The sequence below is a fragment of the Carassius auratus genome, unplaced genomic scaffold (genome assembly GCF_003368295.1).
Source record: "Carassius auratus strain Wakin unplaced genomic scaffold, ASM336829v1 scaf_tig00214919, whole genome shotgun sequence".
Classification (NCBI taxonomy): domain Eukaryota; kingdom Metazoa; phylum Chordata; class Actinopteri; order Cypriniformes; family Cyprinidae; genus Carassius; species Carassius auratus.
Window position 1 is genome coordinate 1 of NW_020527858.1, and position 10,976 is coordinate 10,976.

Genomic DNA, 10,976 nt, shown 5'->3' on the forward strand with positions numbered 1-10,976 from the left:
ACAATGAACTTAACACAGCACCTCCCTTCCTTCCATCTCATTCTCCTGTGTGACATGATCTCCATACTGAAAAACGAGAGCGAGCTTATAAATATAAGCCCTTTCAACTTCCAGCAGACAAGTAAACACAAGCCTGGGAAGATTTTTCTGGGAAGATAAATGTTCCATAGACAAAGAGAGAGAGGAAGAAGAAAGAGAAAAGTAGTTTACTCAATGTTTACTTTGTCCAGACTCCTCTCTCCAGCTATTAAAGGCAAAAGTCTTCAAGCCTTGATCTCACTCTCTTCAGCGCTCAGCGCTCTTCACAGGCGCTTGACCAAGCTGACTCTTGTGTGCGTGTGTGTGGATTTGTTCTCATATGCCTGCTACACAAGATTCCCAGAAAGCTAGCAATGCAAGACACTATTTATACAATCAACAGTGCCTATACTACACACACCTTAAGGTCAGAGTGCAAACTCACTTCAATCTCCTTTCAGTGGAATCACAGACGAATGGAAAAGAATTACATAAAAATAGTAGTTTAATAGAAGTTTGGTTTGTATTCGTTTCTCAGTATGTAAGCGGCGTGGAAATGATTAAGTAGAGAGCGAGAGAAAGGAGAAAACAGAAGGTCCTTCTGAGATCTACCGCACTGATTAAATACGAAAAATAAAGAAAGATTGTTCTTAGAGTAAATGGACAAAATTAACCAAGAACACAATTACAGAATTCGAAGAAGAAGTCGAACCACGAGAAGAGATTTTGAAGAAAATATAATACACTGGAACCCTTCTGCGCAGCAAAGAGGCCCGACAGACCACATTTAGACAGCAATCTGAGAAAAGACTTGACTGTGTGTGTGTGGGAGAGGAACAAGATAAGAATGAGAAAATAAAGATAAAAATAAGACACAAGAAAGTGTGTGAGCCAGAGAACATTTCAAGATCTACCTAGCCTCAAATCCTCTTTCTGTTTCTGTTCTTTGCAGATTCCTTGCAATTCTGGCCTTGATGTGGTTTCGAACAAAACAGGAAGGAGAATGCTGTTGAAGTGTGCAGCATGAGGCAGTGTGTGCACTTCTGCGGCTAAAGGGGAAAAATCCAAGTACTCTTCACTGCCAAAAAAAAACAAAGCAACAAAAACAAATAATATATTTAAGAACAGAAATCACAGGCACTGTTTACCAGTTCCAGTAATCTTATGAAAAACAAATGAAAATAAAATTGTAAAAATAACTTGTATTATATTATGGTAATTGTTATATATCAAGTACATCTTTTAAGGGGGTTTGAGATTTTTCTGGAATTTTTCTGGCATACAAGACCCAAATACTGAATAAGAGGGTGTTTTTTCAGTGCTTTCTGACCCCAAACATTTATATTAGAGAGCAAGATCTTGACTCTGCTCACACTTCCAAGTTAAACAGAACGCATTCATACATGTTTGGCTGCAGTGGGAGCAAGACAAACTGTTCTTTTAGAGAACACAGGCTACTTTCATATCCAGATCAGAACAATCACACAGTCTTGTCCAGGCAGCAGACATGAATGTAATCTGTGACGTTTCCCATCCGATGATGTTGAAGGAGGAGTCACCTCATTATGTTGGCTGACTTCAGCGTGCTTAGTGAAGTGTCTTCTGGGTCTACACAGTATCAGCACATTCCGTAACTTTTCCGTTATTCATAGGCTGACCTTGAGTAAGGCATCTAGCAAATCATTGATTAATGTACTCTGGATTGCATAACTTCAAATGAAAACTCTCACACATTTGTAAGAGAGCACTGGTGTGAGGAACTTGTGATTAGAGAGACTGACACAAGCGTGATTTGACACATTTGGGGAAGGGCAGAAAGAGGAAGGAAGGTGAATGACACAACTGAAAATGAAGCCATACAATGCTCATAATCACATGATTTACTTCATGAAAGTGCATATGTATTTAAGAGTAATGCTGCAATAAATAGCTCAACAATCAGCAATGACCAAATGAATCTAATCATGGGCCGGTATGAGATTTTGATGCTATGATAACCTTAAGCAAAAATATCATGGTTTCACAGTATCACAGTATTGTTTTTACAGCTGTAAAATGTTATTTTGAAATGCCTGCGTAAAGAAAAACAACAACAAAAAAACACTGAACACAATATATTTTATTTTTGTGCAACATACAGAATGTTGGAAAAGCAGTATTTGCTAATTTATTTTTTATTTTTTATGTGTTTCTGAAATGTTGAATTGTGGGCTGTCTTGCAGCTTTTGATGAGAAAAAGAAAAAAAGAAGAAAAATGAAGACAGACATATTTATTTAACCTAAATCTGTAATTACAGTTATTTCATTTTAGTTATAATATACATATAATTAATATGATTTCATATCATTTGTTTATATAATTTTATATACATAATTTGATTTAATAATAACCAAATTTGTAACAAAACCACCGATCTCTGACAAAACGCAGAAGCTCTGTCTGAACGCGACGCAGATCACTCTCTGACAGCAGGAGGCACTCATGGAACAGCACATACAGCGTTTCCTTGGTTACCGCTGTAAACACAACAGAGCTCCGCTGAAACACTGCTTTAATGTGAATTAAACAGACACCAGATGAAAGGAAAACACCATCTAAACTTTTCTGAAGACAGTCAGTTCCCCTCAGAAACACATTCATATAAATCCCTAAATCAATACTGAGGATTTTCATCGAATAGTTTGTGCATCATGAACAGTGAGTGATCTGCCTGCTACAGTATTTTCTCTTTGTGTCCATCTTCAGCGTCTCTGGCCTGTGTTAACGGGCAATAACGGGTAATAACTGACAGATAAAAAAGTATTTCACAAGGTGTATTTCATCTCTAAACCTAAAAGCACTTAAACTCTTCCTTTGGTTCAGTGTTCTTTGTCGCACTGTCACATACCAAATCACAACATCCGTGTGATTACTTAAGATTAAGAACAACATCGCTCCCTTGTGGACAATATGAAATGTGTTCAGCTGCATGAAATAAATGTAGTCTTTTTCTGCATTTAATGCACACAACCTGACAGTCTCAGACACCTGACTTAGAAATCCTTGTAGTTAGTCTATCCAATAAATGGCAGGGTGTCAGAATTAGCAGGGGCGGACTTAACCAAAATGTGAGGTAACCGCTTAGGGCCACAGGGAATCAGGGGGCCCCAAATGATATTTTGTGAAACATATTTGGCAAACGCTCCAGTGTGTATTTGTGTTCTGGAGAATGTGATCAAACGTTCATCAAATGTTCACTCACAACTCAAAGTGCTGAGTTTTTGTCAAGTTCTGAGTTCTGCAAGCTTGCAAATCCTCTCATTATAAAATCCTGAGATACAATGTAAAGAAGAGATTCATTGTGCAGTGCAGACAGCTTTTAGTGATTATAGGCTTTCTAGGCTGTATAATCCTGTCCGATTGTCTCAGAACGGATATATTAACCTCAGAGAAGAAAGTATAGTTTTTTCGTGTCATGATTTTATTTGTCTCGAGGTTTCAGATTCAGAATGACTCGCTTGTGTGCTCTCATACAAATGCACAAATGTGATGACTGGAGATTTTCGATTAATACAGTATATAACATTTTCGATTTGTTTCTCGGCAAACCCTACCATATACATTAAAAACACTTGGAATCCGGAATGAGATGCATGGGATAATGTTATGACATGAATCCTTGTTTTACAAAGATTGAAGAAAGTTAAAATGTAGGAATTAGGTTGTTGTGCGCGTGTGTTTGTTATTATTTGTGGTAGCAGATGGGTTGGCAGATTGAAGTGTCAGTTGTATTTTAGCTTTAAGAGTGTGAACACGGGTTTCTGCAATAAACTGATTAGCCCTGAACACATACACACAGATTTCAACACCACAAACAAACACATGCATTCACACAGCAGATAGTTTTATATAAAGCCAAAAAAAAAAATCCTGGGTCGCGGTTGCGGTCTTTTGGGCTTATTAAAAAAAAATATGATCGCTTGTTTAGAAAATCTGATAGTAGATGCAATAGAGGAATGAGATTACTTTCTTTTATGAGGTAAATTTTTAATTGTTACAATGTTTTTGTAATTAATTATCACAGGTTTATAAAAAAACAAGTAGGTCTATCCCACTACTAACAGTTTAAATATATTTTATTACACCCTACATACATATGTGGCTATGTTACAGCTCTGGTGGTTAGTATGTGCTCCCGCTTTGCTGCAGTGTGCTAATTTTTGTCAAATAAATTCTGTTTTTGCTTTTCAGATAAAAGAGTGGTTTCAGTTTAATACTAATTAAATAGGTTGCAGGCTCATGTATTTGTAAAAAAAAAAACTGATAATAATTAATATCGATGGTAATAAATAATAATGGCCTTGTTTGTGGAATATTTTTGAAGCTGTGGTTGCTTATTTGTTTCACAAGAGTTGCCACCAGTGTAAATGACGTTGTTGTTAATCTCTAAATCTAATTTGAGGTTTGGAAAGGGACAGTTCACTCTAAATCACATTTGAAGGTGTAAATCAGGGTTTAAAGAATATATGGGACATATGGTGAACAGGCATGGACCTTTAAACCGTGACCCTTTGGGGCTTATCCACAGGGATAAACTGTGGCACTTCAGAGGGTGGATGTGGCAGTCCACACCTATGAGAGGAACTAACGAAATCAAGAGGCAGAGAAATACTTGTTTGAAGCTATATGAAAGCAAATTCACGAGCTTTGCTGTACTGAAGAATAAAGTACCTGGACCATGACTCCGATACTGCGCACAGAGAGGCTTCAGCCGAGTGAACTTCAGGCTCTGTTTGGAGAGGAGAAGGATTATTCATGCTCCCTGAATGACATTTTTCATCACACAGAGGTAGACATCTGATCTGTACAATGTAAAAAGACTAATTCACCTCATAATTAAGCATTTCCAGATTAATTGATAGAGATACTCTGTAATGGAATAACCACTTGATATTCTGTTTTATACTGTACTGTAACATTTGCGGTCATTTTAGTTCAAATTGACCGTTTAAACAGTAGTTTGCTTGTTTTCGGTTTCTCAGGCGTGTGAGCTGCAGTCTGACGGTGATAACATAGGGGCGTGCGACTCGAGTTCTCTTTCTGATGTTGACTATGGGAAGCCATGTGCAGCCCCTCATCTGCAGGGACCCACATTCTCCAAACAGGAATACTACACCAAACTAGAGGAGCTGAAGAGAGAACACCTGAGAAACATAGCCGAGCTGGAAAAACTCAACCTGAGCCAGATCAAACCGGGTCAGAGAGAAAGACAGCTCATTACTTGCAGGAGTCAAAATGGAGACGATACAGAGAGGTATCCAATTGTGACTAAACATTAAATAAATGACAATAAAAATGTATATTTTCAAACATTCAACTACTGAAAATTAAATTGTTCCAATAAAACCTCAGATTTGGGTTTGATCCCTGACCTTTGACCTCTTTCATTAGTGGACAGGTGGAGCTCAACCAGGTTGGGAGCAAGGCATCAGTGGACCGTCTGAGGAATGAGGTTTCTCATCTGAAATTAAAGGTAAAGATTAGACCTGAGATGAACTTCAAGGATTTGTTCATCATATTCAAAAATCTTTTAACCCTCTCAGAAAACAGACATAATAGTTGTATATAAAGTGCACATCAGTCTCAAGAAGTGGTTTTTAAGTGCTTGAAAAACATTTTGTCATTAAAAGTACTTTGTTTACTGAAGGTTGTTATGGTGCACAGATATGGAGATTCGGATACATTATCAATATGTGCATTACAAAACCCTTCAAATTAGTCACCAGTCTAAATCATTCAGCAATATTCAGTTGCCTCTAATAGTAACTTGTACTGTCTATATGCAGAACAGAGAGAGTTTCCACTGATAATACCAATATGAGTCAGCACATAGTTACTTTCAGAAGCTTTATGGTTATGCAGGAGGAGCTGAGAGATTCAAACAGTTCTTGAGTGGATAGGTCTCTAATCAAATAAGCGAATTTGTAACATTAATCATGTGAACCGCTTAAATGGACGATCAGATGATCTTGCTTCCACTGAAGCACAAGATGCTCTTTGGATCATCCTCAAATCATGCAGGAGAATAATATGATCACCAGGTCAGGTGTTATACAAAGTTGTGGAGGTCATGCAGCTCAAATATTGCTGTTATTAAAGAAAAAGTTCTGAAATCTGTCATTCAAAATGTTTTATATAATAAAATTAAGGAAAAAAAGACGCTACTGTAAAGGCCCAATGTTGTTCAAGACAATATTCAAAGTCTCTTCTCTCTAAGTTGACATGCATTTCTGTTGTAATGGAAATAAATACATAAAAAAATATTATGTCAATTTCATATTGTATTTGTATTTTATATTTATTAGCATAACTAAATTTAAATACTTTTAAGATTTATTTGGGCCATGGAAGTTTACTGAGGCTCCCTAGTTGTGAACAACTACCCTAAATTATAATTCTTAAAGGGTCATGAAACCCTAAACCAGATATGTATGTATTACTGAAATCAATATCACATCACATATTATTTTGAATATTAAGAAGAATAGTGAATCTTTTGATTTTGTTGTTCTGAATTAAAAAGCAAAACTGAATCTTAATTTTTAATCACAATTGGTACAGAGAGTTGTAGAGAACAGTACAAAAATGTAATTTAATATGTTTTTTTTTTTTAAGCAGGCTCGACAGAATTCGTTAGAGGACCAAAGGAAGTCACACTCTCCGCAGAACTCATCTCACAGTGCAGCCACTCCGGGGATGGACCGCCTGAGACACAATTCCAAAGTAACCGTTCCCAAACCGTTTCGCATGATGCTTCGTGAAGAGGATCGCAAACGACGCAATGTGAAAACCCGCTCTGAGATGGAACTAGAAAATGAGAGACTGAAGAAAGAACTGGATGAGCTGAAAGAGTGTAGCAAGACGTTTCGTGCTAAGCCGGCCCCGCGCTCAACACACTTCCTTTGCAATGACATCATCACTAAGCACCCAAAGAAGCTCCAGCTACAAAAAATCCAATCAACCAAATGGACCACGATCACCACGGAAACCACCTCAAACAAGGCTCTCATCGCCAAACTCCTCCTATTCCACAACAGCCATTTAGCTTTATTGAAAGAGAGCGAAAGAAAAGAGAGAAAAAACTAGAGGATGAGCTAAACAACCTAAGTCCCAAAACAGAACGAAGATTGTTTAAAGCCAGACCCTTGCCGAGGTCTCTATATAGGCCCAGCTCACCAACTTGCCAGATATATGAGGCAGTTAATCTGAATCACAGAGGCTCAGCACTGCCTCCTAGCATTCTGGAGGACATGCTGCAGGAAGGAGAGGAAGCCGAGAATCAGTATGATGATGAATTTTCAAGGCCACAGAGCACAGATATATCACGCTGCAGCAGCAACCTCAAGAAATGGAAGAACAAGGGTGCGCTGCAGGTGGAGGAGGAGATGGAGAGAAAGAGGAACAGAGAAAGAGACAGAGACTGGTCCTACATTCATCCTCTACGCAGGACCAGCCTCTGCCACAGCCAAGAACCCCTGAATAACGGCAAGAGTGACTACATCAGTGTTTAAATACTGACACAGATACATTAAACCATAGCCTACAATACAAAATTCATCATCAGTACTATAAATCTATAACTACATGGTGTGATAGAAACAGAGATCTGTTTTTTCATTGTATTGCTTTGGAGAAAAATAATTTAATAGTGTACATTTGTTTTGGTTAAATGCATTTTCAGCTGGATTTTAAATGGATTCCAAATTTAATTCTTGCATCAAATAACTGAAATAATATGATACAAACATGGTGACTCTGCAAGTTCATTACTTTGTTAGTAGTGTACTTTGTTGTTAGTGCTTTATTGTTCCCTTTAATATCATGTCAGTTTTAAAATGAGAATACTTAAAGAAATAGTTCACCCAAAAGCGCATTTCAGTCATCATTTCCTCACTGTCATGTTGTCACTAACCTGTGATGACTTTGTTTCTTCTATATAGAACATGTAAGGATAATTGACGACGGGCCGATTAAGCCAGGTGGTGATGCAACCACGATGAGAAGCGGAGTAATTATTTTTCTAATAATTCAACAGCCCAAAGTCAATTATTCCACTTATACTACGGTTACCACACCTCAAGACATCAATCAGATGATATATTTAAAGGGATTGAGCTAATCCTCGGTCTCCGCATTTGAGCAGAATCTCAACCAGGCCAGCAGCATTCAGTCTACTAGACTCATTCCCAGCGACAGACTTCACCTCAGCCCGGCTCTCACATAAAGACCAGCAGCTCAGGTTAAACTGTGCTGGGAGTGATATTTCCATCACTTTCCCCAGTTCCTTCCGCTACTTTAAATTTTTCAGAACTATTTTTAATTAGATGTCCAGCTTTCCCATACTCTAAGCACTTTATTCTTGCAGTTGTGACAAAATAACATAAAGTCATCAGCAAACAACTTAAGTGTCAAGTCTAGATGATATGTTTCAAAAGAGGGGATTCGGTACCTATCAGGATTTTTTAAATTGGCGACACCAGTTTTACAGGGACAGGGCCTGAGTTAAAATATCATCACTCATGAATGGGGGAACATTTGATAAAGCAACACTCTTAGCTTGTAATGCGAGGGGAAGGGCAGAAACAAGCTCACCGCCAACAGTAACTCCAGGCTAAACAACAATATTTGCTTTATCAATACTGTAAAGAAAACTTACAGCGGCATTATTCACACTCGAGACTGATAAAATAGACTCAAGCCTTACAACCTCTCCAATAGTCAAGCAACATTGTTCAACACTCGCTATGGACGACACTTTAAGAGCGTGACGCCGTGTAAGCGAGCTCAAATTGACACCTGGGGCCAACATATCTCCCTGATAAACAGGCAGTATGCAGCCCAAAAGTAAAGCAGAAACAACAGCTTCAAGAACCCACCACTAGAGAAAGAACAAGCAAGACAACAGAAAGAAAAAAGGTCACTCATAGAGAGCCACTCACGCATTTGCACCACTCCGTTCACTCGCCCTCGAGAATCACACCGGAAGTGAGAGAGAGAGAGAGAGCTTGTGTGAATTAGGCTACCTCTTTGCAACTCTAAACAGCACTGTCTCCTCGCTAGTGAGAAATGTAACATGTGGCCTTTAAGTTGCTCAGTATAGAGGTTAACTGATCAAATTGCATAGGCAGCGCTGACAACACATTTTTGTGCAAACTGCGTGACCGTTATTACAGTTAACACAATCAAATCTCCCTTGAACTGTACGTTCGCTGTGCGTTTCCTGAATATAATTGCAGATCTCAAAACGTTTGTCAGGAAATCAGATTCCAACATTCAATGTTCCCATAGTATAATAACATATATTGTGGTGGTCTTTCTTTTGCATGCAATTGCAATAGGGAATGAAGCCTTTATTCTTAACAAAAAGGTGGAAAAGCATCATTAAGGTATCATAAAATGTAATCCATATGGCTTATGAACTATATTCAAACTCTTCTGAAGTCATAGGATAACTGTAAAAAACAGACTAAAATGTAAGTAATTTACTGATAATATTTCAGTTATTTACAGTTAACTGCTGTGATAACTGCATCATAATAACAATTCATCATGAATTTAACACTTTGCCTCATGAATTCTCATCATCACCCATGGAAGACAATGTTTCCAATAAATGTTGGTCTGTTACTCACATAAACCTACCACATGACTTCAAAGGTTCTATGTACAACTTTTATGATAATTTTATAGTGCTTTCAAATCTTGAATGCTTCTTTATCCATTCACTGTACTGTACACTCTCAGAAAAAAAAAAAAGATTGATTCGGGCGATACCCTTTCAAAAATGACTACTATGTACACTTTAGGAACTAATGTGCACTTAAAAGTACTGATATGTAACTTTAAGCTATTAATATGTACCATTTAGGGGTAAATAAGGTACAAAGATCTAACTATTAGCTTTTGTACATTAGGATGTGGCCCCATTGACAGCTTTATGCACTTTTTAAGTGAATTATGCCTTTAACTATGATTCATACAGGATAACTTTAACTCTCCACCTCCCTCATTCACTCACACACAAGTACAGTCTTTAGTCGAAATCCTCAGGCCTCAGTCCACACTTCCTGAGTGTACATCTGACGTATGGTATGTCTTCCTGCAGAAACCACATACTCCTGTACAGAACCAGCATCATGTCCAGTAACAAACTGTGCTCCCTCCTCCTGCAGAAACAACACAGAACCCACTGCATAAGCTCCGACTGTCAAATATAACTCCTATAAACTCATATTTATAATATACATGTGCATATGTTTGTTTGATCAACAGATGCTCACAACTGCTTATAGAGGTGCTGGGGTTTGTACAGCAGCTCTTGTTTGTGGTTTTAGATTTCTCTGTATACTCCTCCGCAGGATCGCTGAAACCCTTCACAATGACTAAAGCAGCATTCACTTCCTGCTGACCTTCCAGAAACAACGTCATTAACATAAAAAGGTTACCTACAGCCTAAAAACTGTATAATGAATAAGGCTGATGTAGATGCTGTAGCTGTTTTCTCAAATGATTAAAAAGAGAATATTTGTGATCTTGTCTTGTGTGACACCTGCTTGACATTGCTGATAGACATGGTGTGAGATGACAATCATTCAGTGTTCGTTGTGACTCTGTGTGTGTGTGTGTGTGAAGTGTGAAGTGTCTGGACTGCTGCATTCTGTAAAGGGTGCCGAGTTGATTCCCCTCAAAAAAGACTTGAGTTTCTGTCTCAAACCAGCATTTTCCATGCACACCTGTAGAAACAGTATGCACACAATGTTTCCACAAAAATTCTAAGCAGCAAAACTGTTAGAACATAAATAATAAGAAATATTTCTTGAGCACCAAATCAGCATATTAGAATGATTTCCGTAGGATCATGTAACACTGAAGGCTGGAGGAATGGCTGCTGAAAATTCATGCTCGTAATCAAAGTATA

The 10,976-nt window shown here is 38.0% G+C and overlaps 1 protein-coding gene across 2 annotated transcripts; it reads left to right on the top strand.

The window, feature by feature from the left end:
* The first annotated feature begins 2,543 nt into the window (after positions 1 to 2,543).
* Positions 2,544 to 7,403, top strand: LOC113093178 (protein FAM161A-like). Of its 2 annotated transcripts, none has more exons than XM_026259038.1 (5): positions 2,544 to 2,716; positions 4,587 to 4,847; positions 5,041 to 5,312; positions 5,450 to 5,531; positions 6,674 to 7,403. In XM_026259038.1, the coding sequence occupies exons 2-5, from the start codon at positions 4,737 to 4,739 to the stop codon at positions 7,142 to 7,144; spliced, it is 936 nt and encodes a 311-aa protein (XP_026114823.1). In that variant the 5' UTR covers positions 2,544 to 2,716; positions 4,587 to 4,736; the 3' UTR covers positions 7,145 to 7,403. The 2 variants fall into 2 exon arrangements, with proteins under 2 accessions (XP_026114823.1, XP_026114824.1); XM_026259039.1 differs by having other exon boundaries at positions 6,677 to 7,403.
* Positions 7,404 to 10,976: the final 3,573 nt, after the last annotated feature.

Coding starts and splice junctions, on each gene's coding strand:
- LOC113093178 (XM_026259038.1), top strand. CDS start 4,737: ATGACTCCGATACTGCGCACAGAGAGGCTTCAGCCGAGTGAACTTCAG. Junction 4,848..5,040: donor ACATTTTTCATCACACAGAG/GTAGACATCTGA, acceptor TCGGTTTCTCAG/GCGTGTGAGCTGCAGTCTGA. Junction 5,532..6,673: donor TTTCTCATCTGAAATTAAAG/GTAAAGATTAGA, acceptor TTTTTTTTTAAG/CAGGCTCGACAGAATTCGTT.